We start from the raw sequence: 22,742 nt of genomic DNA, 5'->3' as shown, positions 1-22,742 counted from the left end.
CACAGAGCCTAGGACTTGCCAATCAGAAGGTCGGCGGTTCGAATCCCCGCAATGGGGTGAGCTCTCGTTGCTCAGTCCCTGCTCCTGCCAACCTAGCAGTTCAAAAGCACGTCAAGTGTAAGTAGATAAATAGGTACCAATCCAGCAGGAAGGTAAGCAGCATTTCCGTGCGCTGCTCTGGTTCGCCAGAAGCAGCTTAGTCATGCTGGCCACTGACCTGGAAGCTGTATGCTGGCTCCCTCAGCCAATAAAGCGAGATGAGCGCCACGACCCCAGAGTCGGTCACGACTGGATCTAATGGTCAGGGGTCCCTTTACCTTTACCTATTTTAGCTAAAGGACCAAACGTTTGTGTTCTGTATTTGGGACAATGTGCTAGAAATTTGTGAAGCTGCATTTTACTCTGCAGCGCCTGTGAAACTCCTGCTGAACATCACACACAATCCAAGAGGTTGCGTTGGAGTGGCAGTGAAGCAGCCCATAATCTCAGAGGTGCAATCGAAGCTACTGCAAATGTCAGGGTTCTGAAGCTGGGGAAACCCAGGCACCTTTGTTACTCTGCCACTATGCCAGCTTTCCAAAAGAGCCTGCCCTCTTTTGAGCTTTAGTGCCACCAGGACTGCTGGTCTGAAAGTGGTTCAACCTCAGGTGTGCCCAGGTGACAAAATGGGTCCTACAGAGATCTACCTAGCTCTATAAGGCTTTGAATAGACTGGCTCTTCAGTTAGATTCTCAATTGCTTTAACACATTCCTCATTCTATATTTTAATATGGCAGGGAGATGGGACAGGTCCTGCATTTCAGTTGATTTCACTGGGGAGAGAAACAAAAGAGCATCACTTAGTCACAGATCAGTCTTCACCATTTCCAGATGTTGAAATGGTAAATGCCCAGACTTCAATAGTTGGTAATATTAGGGATTTCAAGCAGTGTTAGCCATGTTTTGCTTGAAGTCAAATTTCTGGCCACTTTAAAAGTTGTTTTTCTTTTTAAAACCTAGGTGGTGTTTGATTTTCCACCAGGTTGCACATCACAAAATTGCAGAGCTAGTGCATTTACCCCGGTTCGTTCCACTCAGCCATTCATCTGGTGTGAGGGCAGGCTCTGTTCCTGGAGTCATTGGGTAAATATCTTCCTGGTATGTTTCCGACTAGAATGCAGAAGGAAGAGAAACAGCATATTTGAAATAATTAGTAAAGGACTTCCAGAGCGGTGGTGGTGTTCTGGGAAGGGTGCCCCCAGGCAGGCAGCAAACACATAATGCTGTTGGCATCAGCATACTACTACTAATAATTTATTATTTATACCCCGCCCATCTGGCTGAGTTTCCCCAGCCACTCTGGGCAGCTCCCAATCAAGTGTTAAAAACAGTACAGCATACCAACCTGTATCCCCCCCCACCAAATATAATCTAGATTTATCTTTCCCAAGAAAAATTCAGTAAGTAACACACACACCGGCAATGACCCAGTTGCAAACAATCATTTAACAGTGGTTCCCGAACCATTTTGGGCACCCACCCCCTTGGTTCCATAATCGTAAGCTGCCCAAAGTGGCTGGGGAAACCCAGCCAGATGGGCAGGGTATTGTTGTTGTTGTTGTTGTTGTTGTTGTTGTTGTTGTTGTTGTTGTTATCATTATCATTTCATCATCAGTCCCCTCACCCCAATTTACAAGTGATAGAAGCAGTAAAACCTTAAATACAAAACAAGGAAGTTTTTTTGTTCCATGTTCTAGCCCTGTCAACCATAAATTAGCAATCAATGTGTTTGGAGGGCCCCACTTCCAGTGCCCCCCTTCTGCACCCTTGCCTCTTGGGGCCTCATTGCCCCCCCAAGGGTGGTACCGCCCATTTGGGTAACTACTGCTTTAACCCCGTCTGCAAGCCACTAAGTTCCATTTTGCCCTCCCCCCCAAAAAAAAATCAAAAAGATTTTTGATGCTATGGCAGTAATTAAACTACTCAACATACTCCCCCCCCATCCCAAAAACGAGGAGCGGACATTTATCTCAGGAGCAGCACAAACTTTTGGCTCATTCTCTGAGCCAAGTGAAGTCATAAGCATTGCAACATAGCAGGTTAACCATTTGTCGGATTGCAGTTTGGGATGAAGGCTGCATTAGAGCATTCTCAAGCACATCCCTGTTGCCCCGAAGGTCTGGCTCCACGCTGCTGCAGAAAAAGAACCCATGCAGCAGGGAGCTCGGTGTGTTTGCGGTCTGAAAGGAGAGGCAATCAAGGCAGGAGAGACTTAATAGAAGGCATTTGGGCTTGTGGAGCATGGAGAAAAATGACTACGAGTGAGGGGAATGGACCTGTGGGGCTTTGTGCGGAAATAATGGGACAGTGTCGCAACCTTCCTTTACAACACCAAAACACAGGGAAAGGCAACTGAGCATAAGTGCCAACTCCCTGAGGCTCTGGGTTGCCTGAGCACCCACAAAATTCCCCATGAAGGAACAGGGCACCCTCAAATTTGGGTGTATGTTTGTTTGTTTGTTTGTTTGTTTATTTATTTATTTATTTATTCATTCATTCATTCATACATACATACATACATACATACATACCCCGCGTATCTGGCTGGATCTCCCCAGCAACCCTGGGCGGCTTCCAACAAAGTATTAAAATACAGTGGTCTGTTAAACATTAAAAGCTTCCCTAAACAGGGCTGCCTTCAGATGTCTTCTAAAAGTCTGGTAGTTGTTTTTCTCTTTGACATCTGGTGGGAGGGTGTTTCTTTGCACACACTGATGCAAAGAAAAAAGAGCTTGTGCACAAGGTCAACATGTTTTAAGGCATAAGAACCCAAGGAGAGCCTGCTGGATCAGGTCAATGGCCCATCTAGTCCAGCATCCTGTTCTCACAGGGGCCAACCATATGGATGAGGGAAGCCAGCAACAGGTATTCAGAAGTGTTTACTGCCCCCAACCATGGAGGCAGAGCATAGCCATGTGTCTAGTAGCTATCAGGGCTGGTAGCCATTGATAGCCCTCCCCTTTGTCTAATCCTCTTTTAAAACCATCCAAGCTGGTAGCCGTCACTGCCTCCTGTGGAAGCAAGTTCCATAGTTTGAGGCAGAGCAGACTTCTCCCACCTGGGACCCAATTATTATTATTATTATTATTATTATTATTATTATTATTATTATTATATTTATATCCCGCCCTCCGCAGCCGAAGCCAGGCTCAGAGCGGCTAACAACAGTAAAAGTAACACAGCATTCTAAAATCAATTCATTCTAAAATCAATTCAGAATCAAATTAATAGCAACCATTGGGCTAGAGTTCTATGAGGATTACCAAAGGATTGGGTCAGACTGTGCCTTGGCCAAAGGCCTGATGGAACAGCTCTGTCTTGCAGGCCCTGCAGAAAGATGTCAGGTCCCGCAGGGCCTCAGTCTCTAGTGACAGAACGTTCCACCGGATCAGGGCCATGGCCGAAAAAGCCCTGGGCTCTGGTTGAGGCCAGCCTAACCTCTCTGTCGTCCGGGACCTCCAAGATGTTTTTGTTTGAAGACCATAAGGTCCTCTGTGGGATATGCCAGGAGAGGCGGTCCCATAGGTACGAGGGTCCTAGGCAGTATAGGGCTTTAAAGGTTAAAACCAGCACCTTAAACCTGATCTAGAGCAGCAACCCCCATGCCCCCATGCCTCTGCCAATCTCTGAGCAGGGTGGTCAGAGCTTGGCAAATCCCACATGGCTCCTTTTCACCTGCCAAGGCCACCTGCAGGCGGCACATCAGCCAAGGGAGCTTCAAGGCTTGAGGTGGAATTTAACAGCGTAAGAAATTTCAGGTTGTACTGTTGAGTGCTGATTTGGTGTTGTTGTGCAGTAAAATTTGGAAGTGGCAATGAAACGCCCCGCAAAATGGGAGCTAACTCTTACTTGATGTCCTATAGCAGACCCGCAAACAAATCAGGATGATGCTCAGTAAACAGGTCATCCGGAAGCAACCACAGTTGTGTGAACTGGACCCAACTTCAAAGTCTCAGTCCCACCACACATTTAAAGCACATGGCTCCCCTCAAAGAATCATGGGAACTATAGTTTCCCCGGTGCCATGCTACAGTTCCCAGCATTCTTCACAAACTACAGTTCCCAGGGTTCTTGGGGTGTGTGTGAATTCCTGTGTATGGCATGTAGGCAGCCTTAGAGAGCAAACCTGCTTCCTGTGAGGGCCAGATTACTCACCCTCCTTGGCACGATCATGGAGATGGGCTCAATCAGCCCTTTTAACGTGATGAGCTTATAGAACCGGAAGACCTCGCAGGCAGAGACATCCAGGCCATGCTTTGGCATCACTCCTACAAATACAAGGAATAGGAAGAAGTGATGTTTGTTGTCCTGTACATAACAAAGAAAATCAAATCCTTGGAGAGGTTGCAAGGCGACCCTCTATCATGGCATCTGAGTGACACAGCAGTTCTGCACGATTTTCTCTGTTTCCTTTTATTTTATCTCCTCAGAGATCTTCCTGCTGCTCCCCCCCCCCCCCCCCCCGGCTAGGTAAATCCCCTGCTCCTTGCACCAACCTCTGTTTCTATAAAGTGTGCCAGCCACTGTCCTTAGCTACTGGCCCTCTGATCCAGTGTCCTGGGAATGTTCATAAACATTCCGTATCCAGAGGGGAAAGGGCTCGGTGCCCAACTGTCACACACAGCAGAAGAGGAAGGGTTGGTTTGGCCTGAGGGGAAGACCGTGCACTGGAACCAAGGGCTGCCAGAACTTTATTTGGAGTGAGGGAAGGAAGTCTGGGGCTGAGGAGGCCAAGATGTTGGAAATGCAGGGAGGGCAAGGACTGGGGAGAGCGTCAGGGAGGCAGCAGACCTGCAGGAGGAGGGCGAAGAAAGGGGCAGAGTAGTTAGAGGAGGTGTGGGAGCCTGTGACTATGCTGGGGAAAAGAGGGCAGAACAGATGAAATAACATAAGAAGAAGCTTCTGGATCAGGCCAGTAGCCCATCAAGTCCAGCAACCTGTTTGCACCATGACCAAATGACCCTAAGAACCTAGGTATCCAGATAGACTGCCTCCAGGTCTGGAGGTTTCACAAGAGCACCAGAAGAGCCTTGCTGGATCAGGGCGATGTCCCTTTGATTTATTTCATAAAAATTCACAAGCCGCTTGGTTATATAAAAAAAAAAACCCCTCAAAGTGGTTTACAAAAAGAAAAAATCAAGAAAAAAGTACAACTCTACTTTTTTAAAATCCGAAACTAAAAATACTGAAACAGATCAGAGTTGCCTCAGCTTCCTAAGCCTCTGGGCAGGCTTGTCTAAAAGGAATGTTTACAGCAGGTGCCAAAAAGAGTACAGTGGTACCTCAGGTTAAGTACTTAATTCATTCTGGAGGTCCGTACTTAACCTGAAACTGTTCTTAACCTGAAGCACCACTTTAGCTAATGGGGCCTCCTGCTGCTGCGCGCCGCCAGAGCACGATTTCTGTTCACATCCTGAAGCAAAGTTCTTAACCCGAGGTAATATTTCTGGGTTAGCGGAGTGTGTAACCTGAAGCGTATGTAACTGAGGTACCACTGTACAGTACAAAAATAGTCCAATATTTGGTTCTCACAGTGGCCAACCACATGCCCCGATGCAGAGCCTGTCTCCAATTGTGGAGACAGAGCACAGCCATCGTGGCTAGTGGCCACTGACTAGTCCAAGGAAAGACGCTGCCTCCCTTTGAGGCTGTAGCGCAGATGGTAAGCACCCCTTACCGAGGCCTTTTTGTGGAGCCGGAGAACGGAATTCCATGAGGTAAGTGAGGTATGGCTTCTCTGTACTGATTTCATAGTAGCGGATATTCCCATCTCCCTAGGGGGAGAGAGAAAGAGAGAGAGGTGTGAATCAGTGGGACTTTTGTGAATATTGGCGTGGGAGGAGAGAGCACTGCACAGTTTAGGTCATAGCAGAGCCTTCTCCAAGCTGGTGCCTTCCAGGTTTCTTGGCCTACAACTCCGATCAGCCTCAGTTTAACATAGTGGTGCCAGTAGGCACTGTGGGGAGTTGTAGTACAAAACATCTGGAGGGCCGCAGGTTGGGGTGGTTGTCATAGGAACTCTGACTTGGCCCACCCTTCAAAGCATGGATGGCCCTCTGTCAGGGGATTGGACTAGATGAACCTCAGGGTCCCTTCTAGTTCTACCCCCTTCTATGATTCTGGGTGCTGTCTTGTTTTTGCTTACAACAACCCTGTGAGGTATTCTGACTTTATCTCCATTTTCTAGCAGAAGGACTGAAGGTTGAAGGACAATGGCTTAGCTGGAGCCCCAATTAACATCCTATAATCTCCACAGTGCTCAAATTGGGATGGATCCATTTCCAGTCAGCCCAGATTCAGCTACATCTACTGAAAAGAAGGTGGCTGGTTTTAGGTCTGCCGGGAAATGGAGCGTGTGTCCTTCATACATCTGAATGGAAACAAGGCATATTAATTTCATTAAAACCTATTTCTGAGTATGCATGCTCAGGATCTCAGCCCTAAAAGACCAAAATTTAGAATAAAAAAGTGTACAGTTGGAAGGGACCCCTATGGTCATCTCGTTCAACCCCTGCAATGCAGGAATCACAACTAAAGAATCTCTTTGGAAACCACCAGCGAAGGAGAATCCACCATCTTTCGAGGGAGTCCATTCTACTGTCAAATAGCTCTTGCTGTCAGAAAGTGCTTCCTAATGTTGAGCTGCAATCTCCTTTCTTGCAATTTGACGCCATCAGTTCAGGTCCTACCCTCTGGAGCAGCAGCAAACAAGCTTGCTCCATCTTAATATTAGCAAAATAGTAGTAGTAATAGTAATTATAATATCTGACAACTCTTCAGATATTTGAAGTTGGCTGCCAAATTGCCTCTCAATCTTCTCTTTATACAGTCAAACCTGCACATAATCCGTTGTGGAAGCCTGTTTGGCTTCCGAAATGTTCGACAACAGAGGCGCGGCTTCTGATTGGTTGCAGGAGCTCCCTGCACTCAAGCAGAAGCTGCACTGGACATTTGGCTTCCGAAAAACATTAAAAAACCAGAGCATTTACTTCCGGGTTTTCGGCTTTTGGGAGCTGAAACGTCCCAAAATGGAGGCGTTCAGGAGCCAAGGTTTGACCATAGATTTAAATCTACAGCAACACAAATTGCTTTGGCTAAGCATCTAGATGAACCTATGAATGCCTTTTAAAAAACTACTTTGAGGGAAATGGTTTGTTAATTTTTTTAGTCCAAGGGAGTGACTATGACGTGACTCCAGATATACGTTGGTTCATAGTGCGTACCTAATGGCAAGATACAGAAACTTTGGGATTCTGTAGCCAAAGCCCACTCCCCCATGCCATAAGCATTTTGTGCCCACTCACCTTGCCAGCCAGGTACAGCATGTGGGTATCAGCATCGTAGAAAGGGAAGAGGAGCCCAGACAGCCCGTCAATCTCCTCCTCTATTAAGGGCATGGCGAGATCTTCCTGCAGAAATCAAAGATACTCTTGTTGGTTTAAAAAAAAAAAAGCTTTCAAACCTGCTGCATCTATAACCTTGACACTCGGAATGTTATTACAAATGTGAAGAAAGGTGTCTTTTAAAAAAGCTGTGGCCAGCCTTCCCTAATCTGGTGCCCTCAATATGCTTTTCGACTACAACTTTGGGCCAGTCATTGCCTTTCAGCCTAACCTACCTCCCAGTGTTGTTATGAGGATAAAATGGGGAGGAGAAATATGTATACCACCTTGAGAACCTTGGAGGAACGTTGGGATATAAATAAATAAAGATTTCTTCTCTCAGGGCTTGGTCCCAAAAAGGGATGATTGAAAAAAATAATATTTTTTAAACTATATAATTATTTATTATATTTGTTAGTTGCTTTATCTTGCCCATGGCAAATTACAAAGTGACTTACAACCAAAACAAAACAAAAAACTCCACACAGTTATATTAAAACCAAAAACACCCCTCTGACATCAAAAAGGTCACAGATAGTTAAAGGCCAAAGGCCTGCTTATAGAGGAAAGCTTTTGCTTGGCACCTAAAGATATATACAGTGGTACCTCAGGTTAAGTACTTAATTCGTTCCAGAGGTCCGTTCTTAACCTGAAACTGTTCTTAACCTGAAGCACCACTTTAGCTAATGGGGCCTCCTGCTGCCGCCACGCCACCAGAGCACAATTTCTGTTCTCATCCTGAAGCAAAGTTCTTAACCTGAAGCACTATTTCTGGGTTAGCGAAGTCTGTAACCTGAAGCGTATGTAACCTGAAGTGTATGTAACCCAAGGTACCACTGTAATGAGGGTGCCAGGTGAGCCTCCCTGAGGAGAGCATTCTGCAAACAGGGAACCACCACTGAAAAGGCCTGTTCTTGCATTACCACCCTCCAGAATAAGTAAATAAATATCATGGCCTGACCTGATCCCAGAGGGCAATCTGCCTCGTGTTCCACCGCGAGACTCCAGTCGTTAGAAGCCGCTTCATGTTTCCTAAAAAGACAACCCGGTTCACGCGATGGTTCTTACAATTCGCCTCCTGGAAAGACAACCAAGATTTACCCAGCCAGGCAGCTACACTCCTGGCAGCCTCCAGCTCCCCTCTTCAAATCAATCATAGAATTGCAGAGTTGGAAGTCTAGTCCAAAAGTCTAGTCCAACCCCCTTCAATGCAGGAATCACAGATCAAGAATCCCTGACAGATGACCATCCAACTGCAGCTTAAAAACGCCCAGTGAATGAGAGCCCACCACCTTCTGTGGGAGTCCATTCTACTGTTGAATGGCACTTAAAGTCAGAAAGTTCTTCCTGATGGAGGAATCTCCTTTTCTGTAATTTGAATTCATTGGTTGGAGTCCTGCCCTCTGGAGCAGCAGAAAGCAAGCTTGCTCCATCTTCCATGTGACAACACTTCAGATATTTGAAGATGGCTGTCAGATCCTCTCTCCATCTTCTCTTCTCCAGGCTAAACATACCCAATTACCTCAACCATTCCTCATAAGGCTTGGTTTCCAGACCCTTGGTCATCTTTTCAGTATTCTTCTTAAGCTGTAGTACCCAGAACTGGACACAGGACTCCAGGCTTGATCTGACCAAGGCAGGATAGAGCGGTACTATGACTTCGTTTGATCTGGATACTAGACTTCTGTAGGCAATTGATTAAGGCAGCTTTCCCTGCTGTGCTCCAGATGTTTCGGACCACAATCCCCATCCATCCCAGCTGAGACAGTTGGGGCTTATGGGAGTTGTAGTCCAAAACATCAGGAGAGCACCAGTTTGGGAAAGGCTGGCTTACCATTCTTTCAAATACGCCACTCAAAAGCCTCACTTTTCATTTCATCCAATACAACTTGTGATTAATAAAAGATTAAAGCTAGACATATAAACATGGCAGACAGTGAATTCTTTCTGTTCCCTCTATTGAAATTGTGCTTATCTGCAGTCAAAATCTACACGTTGACATTTGGGGGGTGGGGGTGGGAAATATTCTAACCAAGAGATCAAGAAGTTTTTATAATTTTTTTTGGAAAAGGCTGCTTTCTTAGGAGATAGGCACATGCTTATAAAAAGATTGCTTTTGGAAACTTCATTGTCGGAAGAAGGAGCTGTGCATTCTTACCAACAAAAACGTATCCAACTTGCTTTTCCTGCCTTAGAAGAGGAGGCAGTTTTTAACACCAACGTTGTTGCAATTTAGGTGGAGGTTTCAAAACATACAGGACATGAATTAATTTATTCATGTAATTTATTAGCTTAAAAAACAACAACCTTAAAGCTGCTCAGGGGAGCCCCTCTGTTTCTGAGCAGTTTCTTACACCCCTATGCCTTTTCTTTAATCTAAATTGCACCCCCCCCAAAAAAAAGCTGCGATCCACACTGCAGGCATAACTGTTGTTTTGGTGGGGCATTCAGACTGGAAAAATAGGAAAGCTGATGGGAGTTTTAATCTGTTTCTAGTTTCACTGTTGGTTTAACTTTCCAAAGGTCTGAAATTGTTGATAATTTTATTGCTTTCTGTTCTGTAAACTGCTCTACTTGGAAGGTTCTTTTTTGCCATCAAGTGGTGTATAAATTTTATTAAATAAATAAATAAATGCAAACAAATAACATAAAAGCATAAGAAGAGCCTGGATGGCTGGATCAGACCAGTAGCCCATCTAGATGTTCAACTGTGTCCAACCAGATGTCCTAGTACGAAGCCAGTCTGCACCAGAGCAACCTCCTAGCAATTGTGTTCAGAGTCATGCCGCTTCTGACCGCAGAGGCAGAGCAAAGCTATTGTAGCTAGCAGTAGGCATGGACAGCCTGATCCTCTTTGAATCTGCCTAATTCTCTTTTAAAGTAATCCAGGCTGGTGTCCATCGCTACATCCTGCACCCCCTCCTCCCAGAGTTGTTGTCCTGATAAAAACTGGGCACGCGGCTGATTTAAAAAACAACAACAGTCAGGATGTTGGGTGATGGCTCTCTGCCAACGCCTCTCTCTTTTGACCCTTATAAGAAGCTCCTTGCCTGGAGGACTTTGCCGGAGCGCGGCTCAATGACGCGTAGCTTCTTGTCTTTGCAAGTGGTGGCCAGCAAACTCCCGTCTGTGTTGAAGGACATGCAGAGAATGACGTCGGTGTGACAGTCAATCATCTTCACAGGCTCACCGATGTCTAGGTTCCAGATGAGAACCTAACAAGGACAGGAACGCAAAACAAAGGTCAGCCTTCCCACCACTGGGGAGAGAGCCAGTGTGGTGTAGTGGTTAAGAGTGGTGGACTCGTAATCTGGTGAACCGGGTTCGCATCTCCGCTCCTCCACATGCAGCTGCTGGGTGACCTTGGGCCAGTCACACTTCTTTGAAGTCTCTCAGCCTCACTCACCTCACAGAGAGTTTATTGTGGGGGAGGAAGGGAAAGGAGAATGTTAGCCGCTTTGAGACTCCTTTGGGTAGTGATAAAGAGGGATATCAAATCCAAACTCTCTCTCACTGGCTGCAACGTTTTGCTTACTGTTGCATTCATACCCCACCTTTTTCTCCATGGTTCTTCTCCTCCTCATTTAGTCCCAACAACAACAACAACCCTGTGAGGTAGGCTAGGCTGAAGGCAGCAACTGGCCCAAGGGCACCCAGCAAGCTTCAAGGCAGAGTGGGGATTCAAACTCTGCCCTCCCAGGTCTTAGACCAATGCACCACTACACACCACACTATCTCTCATGCCCGAGGGCATCTTTGCCCAGCTCACCTTATAGTCATAGCCGGCACTGAACAGGATGTTGTTGGTGGTCGGGTGCCACTCAACAAGGCCGACACGCCGGCTGTGCCCGTACAACTCCAAGACCGCTTCCATCATGTTGCGCTTCAGTCCTCCGTCTGGAATTTCCCATACCCGAACCTTGAAGGACAGGAGAGCAAAAGGATGCTGTGAGGAGGATGTCTTTGTCAACTCAGCGGCTTGCCTGGATGAAGTAGGTTCATTATACAGTACACACACACCCGAAACGTTCCGCTACAGTAAAAATGCTTTTTAAATGTCTCAGGACCCATGGGCCACACTCTCACCATACTTTATTACTATTATTATTAACCAAAAATGGCAAGCATAGTAAACAAACATAAACAAAGAATGAAAAATGTAAACCATAAAGCATCACAGCCTTGTTAGAAGCATGGGAACCCAAGAACCTGCTAAGCATTGTCAGCACTGACTGGCAGTGGCTATATTATTATTATTATTATTATTATTATTATTATTATTATTAAAGGTCAAGGGACCCCTGACCATTAGGTCCAGTCGCAGCTGACTCTGGGGTTGCGGCGCTCATCTTGCTTTATTGGCCGAGGGAGCCGGCGTACAGCTTCCGGGTCATGTGGCCAGCATGACTAAGCTGCTTCTGGCGAACCAGAGCAGCGCACGGAAACACCGTTTACCTTCCCGCCAGAGCAGTACCTATTTATCTACTTGCACTTTGACGTGCTTTTGAACTGCTAGGTTGGCAGGAGCAGGGACCGAGCAACGGGAGCTCACCCCATCGCAGGGATTTGAACCGCCGACCTTCTGATCAGCAAGTCCTAGGCTCTGTGGTTTAACCCACAGTGCCACCCGCGTCCCATTATTATTATTACCCAGCCCATCTGGCTGTGTTGCAGCTTCCAACACATATAAAAACATAATAAAATGTCAAACATTAAAAACTTCCTGGTACAGGGCTGCCTTCAAATGGCTTATTCAAGTATTGTAGTTCTTTATCTCCTTGACATCTGATGAGAAGGCATTCCAACATTTCAGGCAAGCGTTACGTGGCAATACCATTGGAAATTCAACTGGGGGGCCTTCTGCCTGCAAGACAGGGGCTCTGTCGCTGAGCCACCACTGTCCCTTTAACACACATAAGTATGGGAAGCTGCCTTCCTATATTGGTCCTTCTGGCTCAGGATTGTCTGCCCTGACTGGCAGCAGCAGCAGCTGTCTAGGATTTTAGGCAGGGGTCTTTGCCAGCTCTACCTGGAGAAGCTGTTGAATCTTGGCAATCACCTTTCTTTAGCGTTTCCACCACACCAGCTTCTGTTGCCGGTATGAAGGTGAATGGAGTTGTTGTCAACTTGCAGATTAAGGACAGAGCTCCTTAAAATAATAATAATAATAATAATAATAATAATAATAATAATAATAATAATAATTTTATTTATACCCAGCCCTCCCTGGCCGGAGCCGGGCTCAGGGTGGCTAACACCAGTAAAATTACAATAAAAACATAATGGGGGGGCGGGCAATTTAAAATACAGGTTAAAATGCAATTTAAAATGCAGCCTCATTTTAAAAGTAGCCCATGGATCAAAACCGTAAGGGGAGGGAAAACATAAGGGTCAGACTGAATCCAAACCAAAGGCCAGGTGGAACAGCTCTGGCTTGTAGGCCCTGCGGAAAGATGTCAAGTCCCGCAGGGCCCTAGTTTCTTGTGACAGAGCGTTCCACCAAGTTGGGGCCAGTACTGAAAAGGCCCTGGCCCTAGTTGAGACCTTGCGACTTGGGACCTCCAAAGTGTTATCATTTGTGGACCTTAAGGTCCTCCATGGGGCATACCAGGAAAGGCGGTCCCATAGGTACGTGGGTCCATATTTTTGTATGCCTGATACATATAGAACATGCCAAGATCTGCAGTCCCTGAGGTCTTTGGAGGAGAAGCAGGAGCTGCTGCTGTGGAGGGGATGCACTTCCTTGCAGCTGTATGGCTTCCCAACTGCAGCAGCCACCAGGCTATAAAAAGCACTTTCTGCTGACGGAGATGCATGACATCATGAAACGAGAGGGCGGGCAAAGCAGAGCCCCGGACAGCGGCTGAAGATTTGCATGAAAATGTGAAGCAGTCTTTAACATCTGTGGACCTTTTTGCAATGCTGTGGACCTTTTTGCAAGTGCCTCTATGTCCGACAAACATAACGGAGGCGGACGAAGCCTCCACATTTAGAAGCAGTATACTTCTGATTCTCAGATACAGGACAAGAAAGATGCATCTGGCTGGTAACAAGGCAGGGAGTTCCACAAAACACGGCCCACAAAACTTAACACAGCACAAGTGGATAGAAGGTCCCGGGTGAGCGACAACAATATCATAGGCAGATATCAAAGCAAGGGAATCATTTCTATAAGCAAGCAAAACAAGTAAAACTGCTCCAATCAAAAGAGAACAGGATAGACTTAGCCAGAGAGGTGGGTCACACAAAACAAGATACTTTTGCCTGTCAAAGGCTGGTGGGATACAGTGGCATAGCATGGGGAGTGCAGAGGGGGCCGGCCGCACTGGGCGCAACATCTGGGGGGGGGCACGCTCGCACTCGCAGCTCTCTGCCCCTACCTGGCTCACTCACTCTCTCTCACTGCAGTGCTGGCTGTGCGAATCCAAGCCGAGCCGCCGGGTTGCCGCCCACTGTGGAGGGGAGGGTGCCAGGCGTGCGGTGCGGTGCGGAGAGAGCGCGAGGGACTATCTGGGGGAGGGACAGTGCAGCGGGGGGGGGGGGCACAAATTACTTGCCTTGCCCCGGGTTAGGGGGCGCAAATTACTTGCCTTGCCCTGGGTGCTGACAACCCACGCTACGCCACTGGTGGGATAAAGAGGCATTTTCAGATGCATTGGCTGCACATCTCAAATTGGAGATCAGACCTGGCAATGGCTTTTTAAAGAAATGCCCCTCCTCTAAAAATCCTCCTGCCTGGACAGCTTATCGGCCCCTCAGGAGAAATGTATAGGGAAGACAATCCCCCTGGGTCCTTCACCCCAACAGCATCTTCTTTGACTCCTTCATGCAAATGTTCCCTTGACGGCTCCACCCCTCCACGATGCAAGTTTTCTGTGCACAGACAGAAGGCTCTGCTGACCCTGTCCTGGCATGCATCCACCCCACTGAGAGAGAGAGTGTGGGGCAGGGAGGGTTGTTCCTGCCATAGCAAAGTACCCTGGAGCTCCCTTATATTGCAGACTGGGCTGGCTGCTAGCCTCTGCCTCTGCCTCCTCCTCTTTCCCTCTCGCTCTCAAGCACTGAAAACCTGCTTTGGCACAAGACACTCCAGCTTGCCTGCTGCGCCAGCCACTTGCTCTGAGCCCCACCTTCTTCTCTCTGCTGCAGGGATGCAGGTGACCTTGAGAAGGTCGAGAGGAGACTCCAGAACTGCAGAGGCAGCTCAGATAGGAAGGCAGGCAGGCAGAGAGGGAGGGATGGAATGGGATGAGCTGCCCCCACAGAAACCTCGCTTAGAGCTTGGGGTGAGAATTTGGGGTGGCGGGGGGGGGGGGAGAGACTTCTGAAAGGCAAAGTTGGTGGTGAGAGCTATATGTCAATGTAGAAATAGTCTATCCTTTCCTAGCGCTGCCTTTCTTTAAAAATAGAGGTGTCACTGGCCACTCCCTTCCAAGGGAAAACTCCTTCTTTAGAATAGATCGGAAGAAATGGCAATCTGGGGGAAAACCGAATTGCCATTTGTTCCAAATGAGCACTAAAGAGCCGTTTTCACTGGGGGAAAGCAGTGGGAGAAGAGGAAATGTAGACGAGCCCCCACATTGTACATTTAACGCACTGTGATACCGCTTTAAACACCCAAGGAATTTTGGGAGCTGTCGTTTGTTAAAGGGTGCAACCTCTGGGCCTTTCAAGTTAAGAGACAAGGCAAGGAAAAATTGATATCATAGAGATTTATAAAATCACGCATAGCCTGAAGAAAATGGATAGAGAAAAGTTGTTTTCCCTCTCTCATAACACGAGAACTTGTGGACATCCAATGAAGCTGAATGTGGGAAGATTCAGGACAGGTAAAAGGAAGTGGGGGTGGTGATTACTGGGTTGTTTTTATTTTGATTATATATTTTGTGGTTTTAAATTTTGATTTTGTTCTGCGAACCGCCCTGAGACCTCCGGGTATAGGTAAGGTAAAGGTAAAGGTACCCCTGCCCGTACGGGCCAGTCATGTCTGACTCTAGGGTTGCATGCTCATCTCGCTCTAGAGGCCGTGAGCCGGCGCCGTCCGAAGACACTTCCGGGTCACGTGGCCAGCATGACGAAGCTGCAGCTGGCAAGCCAGCACCAGCGCAGCACACGGAAACGCCGTTTACCTTCCCGCTATAAAGCAGTCCCTATTTATCTAAGGGTGCTTTCGAACCGCTAGGTGGGCAGAAGCTGGGACCGAACGACGGGAGCTCACCCTGCCGCGGGGATTCGAACCGCCGACCATACAATCGGCAAGTCCTAGGCACTGAGGTTTTACCCACAGCACCACCTGTGTCCCTCCGGGTATAGGGCGGTATATACATTCAATATCTAACCAACCAACAACAAACAACTATGGAGCTCAGTCCCATAGGAGGCAGTGATGGCCACCAACCTAAATGGCTTTAAAAGAGAATAAGACAAATTCATGGCAGAGAGGACTATCAATGGCTTCTGGCCAGGATGGCTCCTCCTCTGTATGTGGAGGCAGCGGTACTTGTGAATACCAGTTGCTGGAAACCACACTGGGGCAGGGTACCCTTGTGCTCAGGTCCTGCTTGTGGCTTTCCCATTGGGAACAGGATGCCATGAGAACAGGACGCTGGACTGGATGGGCCTCTGGTCTCATCCTGCAGCCTCTTCTGACGTTCTAATGTCCAGCTTTTGTTGTGGTCCCCTCCACACACAGCAATGCTGCGGAACGTATGGGCGGTCCAGTATGAGTCCACCACTAATGCACTCTTGTTGCATCAATTACGTGTTGCAGAAAACGCCTGCAAAAGTTCTACCAGTCTGAAGGGTCTCCACTAATCCTTTTGAACCCCCTTCCCCTGAAACAAGCAGTACATTCTGCTGCTTTCTACTTACCGAGGTGTCTTCAGAGCAGGATGCAATGACGTTTTCAATAAAAGGGTTCCACTTGATGTCAAGCACGTTCCCCTGATGGCCGCACACTTTGGGGTAGTTTGGTTCAATCCGGCCAGTCTGCAAAAACAGAGCAAGAATCTGAGATCAGCAACTTTTCAACAATTCAAGTACAAATGTTTCAAGACCGCCGCCTGCCGTTAACAGGGAGTCATCTGTGACCCAAATAAGGCACTGGAAGTACTCAGTTTAGAAGCATTTATGTTGTCGTTATTACTGGGGTCTCATCCAGACGATGTGCCACAAGTCTGGAAATGTTTAAAGTCCTGTGTCTGAGCGGGCTCTTTTTCGGTCATTTCCACAAAGTCTAGGTGAGGTTGTTGGGTTGGCTGAGGCACAAACAAGGTCACGGTGAAAGGAGTGGCCGGATTGTGATTTGGAAGAGGTGGTCTTCTTGCAAGGATAGGGCTGCTTTGAAGTTCAGTCAATGTCAAGAGCTTCAAAGGTTCGCTGGAGATAGTGGCAGACTTGCAGGTAATTTCTACTGTGTGCCAGGGATCCTGTTTTGACACTGCTTCAATGGGAGGCTCATTTAATGCGGCTCCCCTTTCATCGCTTCACATCTCACCGCTTCAAAGTTCCCTAGCTCCCCTCGTCCAGGGATGGGCGCCTTGCCATCTATAAATACACAGAAGTGTGCTGTTCTGATGGCAGAGAGCAGACAGGCAGGAAGATGAAACCAGACCAGGTGGGTGGATGGAAGGGGGGAAGGATTCTGAATAGTCTCTCCCCTCCCGGTGACACCACACGACTTCCCACAATTCTCCTTTTTGAAAAATAAAAACAAAACCCTCCCTCTAGCCAGTGCCGGTTTTACGTATAAGCTAAACAAGCTATAGCTTAGGGCCCCACTCTCTTGGGGCCCCTAAAAAAATGTAAAGGGAAAAAACGCACCTGGATGTACATTTCCAAAATATAAGGTAGAAAACAATAAAATAAAATTTCAGTTCAACAATTACTTTGATAAAATACATATTTTGTTATGTGCAAATGGCTTTAGATACCTATTAGGTCCATAAATTACCATATAGCGTATATTCAACACACAAAACAGTGCCAATTTGTTGTTGACAAAGGACAGGTGGACATATAAAGGACCCCATTACCTTCAGTAGCTTAGGGCCTCATCAAACCTAAATCTGGCTCTGCCTCTAGCAGAGGGATGGGAAAGCCTTGTGGACCCAAGGGCCACATTCCGTACTAGGCAACCTTCTGGGGGGGGCTGCATGGCGGTTGTGGGTGGGACCAGAGGCAAAAGTGGGCGGAGCAACCGATGTCTATGTTACCTTTGTGCCATAAGCCAGTTTCTAGACACGCTGTTACCCCCTCATCCTTCCAGGCAAGCAAGGGGAACCCTCAGAAGTCAAGGGCAAATTCCAGCCAGGCAAAAGCACTTGCGGAAAGTGTGACGTGAGGCTGGTGAGGGGCAAGGCCTGCAAAGAGGGGGTGTGGCTTGGGAAAATTTGGAGGGCCAGGTGGAGAGCTCTGGGGGCATTTTGCTCCCTGGCCTAAGACAGCTAGACTTTGTTTTATTCACTGCATTCATATCCCACCTTTTCCTCCAAGGAGTTAAAGGTGGCTTCTCCTCATTTCATCTGCACAACAACCCTGTAAGGTAGGCTAGGCTGAGGGATGGCAGTGGCTGGCCCCCAAGGACTCCAGGGCCAAGTGGGGATTAGGACCCTGGTCTCCAGGGTCCTAGTCCGACGCTCTAACCACTATGCCACACTGCCTCTTGCAACCACAAAATGGGCTACACCTAACCAGCGGCAGATGCTCGAGCTCCCTGGAAATGCATAATCAGGGGCTTGCTGTGCATCAAGATAAACCTCTTGAAGCTGCCAGCCCAGTTGGTGACAGCAGTGGTGCAGTGGCCAGGTATTAAATGAGGAAGCTATTCTGGAGCAAGGAGCATGGGGAATACTCTCTCCTCCCCAGCATTGCATGGCTCTCTCTCCCTCCTATTTATTGTCCCATCCAGTCCCATCGCAATGCTTCTGACTTCCATTTGTGAAGGTAAGGGACGGAAGCCTCTCCTCCCACCCCCCGCTGAGTTTATGGGATTCCCACTGGGGCATCTGGAAGATTTAATCCACTTGCAGAACTAAATTCTGCTCTTCTTCAGGGCTCGGGTCCTCAAATCTCCCTACAGAAGCAAGCCAGAGAGAACAATTCCTCTTCTCACAATGGCCAACCAGATGCATGAATGGAAAGTCCCCAAACAGGACAAATTCCCCCTCTTGGAATACCATCAACTGGTATTCAGAAGCATCACTGCTTCCAACAGTCGAGGGAGAACATAGCCATCCTGGTTAAAAGTTAAAGGTAAAATCCCCTGACCGTTAGGTCCAGTCGTGGACGACTCTGGGGTTGCAACTCTCATCTCGCTTTATTGGCCGAGGGAGCCAGCGTACAGCTTCCGGTTCATGTGGCCAGCATGACTAAGCCGCTTCTGGAGAAACCAGAGCAGCGCACAGAAATGCCGTTTACCTTCCTGCCAGAGCGGTACCTATTTATCTACTTGCACTTTGACATGCTTTTGAACTGCTAGGTTGGCAGGAGCAGGGACCGAGGAACAGGAGCTCACCCCGTCGCGGGGATTCGAACTGCCGACCTTCTGATCAGCAAGCCCTAGGCTCTGTGGTTTGGACCACAGAGCCACCCGCATCCCTAGTAGCCGTCAACTGCTTTCTCCTCCATGAGTTTTTATCTAATCCTCTATTTTAAAGCCATCTAAGCTGGTGACCATCACTGCCTCCTGTGGGAGCAAATTCCATAGACATAGAATCATAGAGTCAGAAGGGACCCTGAGGATCATCTAGCCCAACCCCCTGTGATGCAGGAATATGCAGCTGTCCCATACGGGGATTGAACTTGGTGTTATCAGCACCATGCTCTAACCAACTGTGTGCTGTGTGAATAAAGACTTTATTTTATCTGTCCTGAAAAGTCCTATGCAGGCTGGAGTGACAGCAATTTCAAAGCAAGCCCAAGCTTTATTTTCAAAAGCTGAGAAAGAGATATTTAATCCACATTAAACTGGATTATTTGCCTGAATCAATGTATACAGAGAAACAATTTTTGAGAGGATAGTTTAAGCAAGGTTTTAACCAGCAGAGGGTGCCATCAGGCACCCTTACAATCACCAGCTCTTTTGACAGGATATATCTGGCCACTGAACAGCTACCGTTCCTGAATCATAGCATCATGGAATCATAGGAGTTGGAAGGGACCACGAGGGTCATCTAGTCCAACCCCTGCAATGCAGGAATCTTTTGCCCAGTGTGGGACTTGAACCCACAACCCTGAGATTAAGAGTCTTATGCTGTACCGACTGAGCTATCCTGTTACATTCAAGAAAAGGTCAGTCATGTTTTCATATAATCCTGAATTTTTCATATAGTTTTCATATACAGTAGTCCTGTTTTTAGATTGCTTTAAAAAAAATATTTAAAAAGACAAGGGGGAAAGTCATCTGCAGGTCAAGGTCCATCGAGCCTTTCCAGGAAAGCATCTTTGCAAAAATAAGATCAGGAGAAAATCTAACCTACTGTTATTGTCTTGGGTGTGAAATGCAGTCTTCGTCACCACAAAAGTCGTGGATTCATCACTCTCACCAGAAAGGTGATAAACTGCCTGGAAAGGGAACCTGACCTGCTTGCAGCCACAAAACTGAATTAAGGGCTACTAAACTTTCAGTTAGTAAATTAGTAAATAGCTGGTTCCTCCCTTCCACCATATGCATGGAAATGGTGGGGGCCCACTGCTGTCTAAATCTTGGGGGAGCCTGGTCTTGGGAATGCATCAGCGCCATTCCTTCACCCTTGGATTTTGCTCTTGGGTATCCAAGCCTAGTCACAAAGAATCAAGCATGAGTTTCACCAGCAAGCCTAAGAAACCAGGTAAGCTGGAATGAAGAGAAGAAATGTCCGATTGCCTTTCTTAAGCTGCATGGGAATGCAGCCTTTTCAACCAGCTTACAGATGTGGGAAATGCACAAGCCTTACACAGATCAGAAAAGCCTTGCAGCTAGATCAGTCCAGTGGACCAACTAGTCCAGCATCTTCTCACAGTGGCCAGCCAGATGCCCCTGTTGGATGCAGGACCTGAGCGCAACAACCACTCTCCCAATTGTTGTTCCCCATTATTTGGTATTTAGAGGTAGAGTGTCCCTGGGCATGGAGGTTCTTCTATCACAAGAGACTGCCTTAAGGTCTAGCCCAGCATCCCGTTCTCACAGTGGTCAACCAGACATGACATTGGGAAACATGCAAGCAACAGCAACTCTCCCCTCCTGCAGCTTCCGGCAACTGGTGTTCAGAAGCATTACTGCCAGTTTCCAGCCTTGCTGGTGAAAAGAGAGAGAGGCTGACGGCTGGCCTCATTTTTCACTCTAGTGCAGGCATAGGCAAACTCTGGCCCTCCAGATGTTTGGGACTACAATTCCCACCATCCCTAGCTAATAGGACCAGTGGTCAGGGATGATGGGAATTGTAGTCCCAGACATCTGGAGGGCTGGAGTTTGCCTATGCCTGCTCTAGTGCAGGAAAATGCAGCAGAGCCCAGCAAAGGCTAAAACAGTTGATAGCTGAGCATGTCTGTGCTTTTCATTCTCTGCACCCCTTCCCACTCCCTTCCCCTAAAATGAGGCATTCAAGGTCACACAGGAGGACATGCCTGGCAGATGGGGGAGCAGAGATAAGGGGCGAGAGATTAGCCCGTCTGCCATGTGGCCTGTCAGGTCTGCTGCCAAGCAACCTAAATACAAGCTCTGGCCAAGAGGGGCCCCAACCTCTTGAAAATGCTCATTTCTCTCAGAGATGTTTTGGTTTGGGAGTCACTCCAGAATGACAAGGGCAGGCCGGTGTGGACACCACGGGTCCCCAAGGGTGCAGTGGACATGAGGCATTGGCTCCCTGGTGCAGAATTCAGCTTGCTTTTAAAGGATTAAACAAGTTCCTTTGACTGCATCGTTGCAGGAAAACATTTGGCAATATTTCCGTGACCTTCTTTCCCCTCTGTTGCTCACTCCCTTAACAAGCTAATTCCATTTTATTAGGGGGTGGAAATGATGACCCACGAATGGAAGCCCCACGAGAGAAAACCAAGCACTTTGTATTTCAGTTTGCTTATTAATTTAATACTAGAACTTGCAGACATCCAGTGATGATGATGCATGCTGGGAGATTTCAGGGCACATCAAAGAAAGTCCTTCTTTATGCAGCGCATGGCTAAACGATGGAACTCACTCCCACAGGAAGAAGCGATGGCCACTAACCTAAATGGCTTTACAGGAAGATTAGATAAATGCAAGGAGGAGAGGGCTGTCCATGGCTGCTAGCCAGGATGGTTATATACTCTGCTTCCATGATCAGATGCAGCAATGCTTTTCAACACCCGTTGCTGGAAACTTCAGGAGGGGAGAGACCTCTTGCGCTCACATTCTGCTTGCGGGTTTCACACAGACGTTTGGTTGGCCACTGTGAGAACAGGATGCTGGACGAGATGGGCTACTTTTCTTATGTTCTTATGATTGCTTAAGGATAGAGGAAATGATCTTCTACTGAATAGATCCTTTGGTACATCAGCTCAGCCTTGTCTACCATGTAGTTTCTGTGCTGACTAGCAGTGGGATTTAGTCAGAGATCTCCCACTTTCAGCATGCAAAGCAGATGCTCTGCAGTCATTCATCATTTGTCTTGTAGTTAGTACGCCGCTTTCAGACTGCAGCATTGTATATTTGGAGGCTCTGATCCCTGATTCAAACACCAGAGTCTCCTGCAAGCCTCTTTCTTGCAGTACCAGATCGGTAGGGCCAGAGGGAACCTTTGCCGGAAAGCAGCAAACCATCGCCACCTGGCTTCCAGCAGCCCTGAAATTCTGCACATTATTTTCCAGACATCCACTGGGCTCCAAGTGCAGCTGCAAAGGGGGGAGACCTTTTTGCTCTTTCATGACTGTTGTCCATCAGAAAGGAGAGCAGCAGCCCACATCCATCTGTTCCTTCCCTCCCGCTTCTCAAGATGCTCTGCAGCTGCCTTGCTACTGCCTTGGAAGGAAGCTTTACTGCAGAGCCTGGCAAAGGGACACAGGAGGATGGAGTTGACTGAGGAGTCTAAGCTTCTCCTTGCAGAGAGCAGCAGAATCAGGGCCAAAGAAAACACAAAGGGATCCTCCAGGCTTGGTTTGCCTGTACAAAGCTTATGAAGAGGTGTATATTGGACATTCATTCTGATCCATCTTCTTGTTAATAATTCCTTCACCCCACACTTTCCAGTGCATTTATTTCCCTGTCCCCTTCCGAACCACAGATAGTCCTTAAAAAACAAAAGTGGGTTTGTTGCATCAGGCTGCAAATGGGGGCAATCAGGCAAGCTTCTTGGCCTAGATGAC

The 22,742-nt window shown here is 47.6% G+C and overlaps 1 protein-coding gene across 1 annotated transcript in view; it reads right to left on the bottom strand.

The window, feature by feature from the left end:
* Nucleotides 1-22,742, bottom strand: part of CORO2B (coronin 2B) — a 77,225-nt gene that overhangs the window by 7,204 nt on the left and 47,279 nt on the right. The window contains exons 3-10 of the mRNA XM_083412143.1: nt 16,293-16,409; nt 11,191-11,340; nt 10,472-10,636; nt 8,383-8,499; nt 7,344-7,448; nt 5,717-5,813; nt 4,195-4,307; nt 1,059-1,149 (exon numbers count right to left, since the gene is read on the bottom strand). Coding sequence (XP_083268269.1) covers nt 1,059-1,149; nt 4,195-4,307; nt 5,717-5,813; nt 7,344-7,448; nt 8,383-8,499; nt 10,472-10,636; nt 11,191-11,340; nt 16,293-16,409 — 955 coding nt within the window. The remainder of the gene's footprint in view (nt 1-1,058; nt 1,150-4,194; nt 4,308-5,716; nt 5,814-7,343; nt 7,449-8,382; nt 8,500-10,471; nt 10,637-11,190; nt 11,341-16,292; nt 16,410-22,742) is intronic.

Source organism: Podarcis tiliguerta (assembly GCF_965153285.1).
Source record: "Podarcis tiliguerta genome assembly, chromosome: 14".
NCBI lineage: Eukaryota > Metazoa > Chordata > Lepidosauria > Squamata > Lacertidae > Podarcis > Podarcis tiliguerta.
Note: the sequence above shows the minus strand (reverse complement) of the source record. Positions and strands in the feature narration are given on the sequence as shown.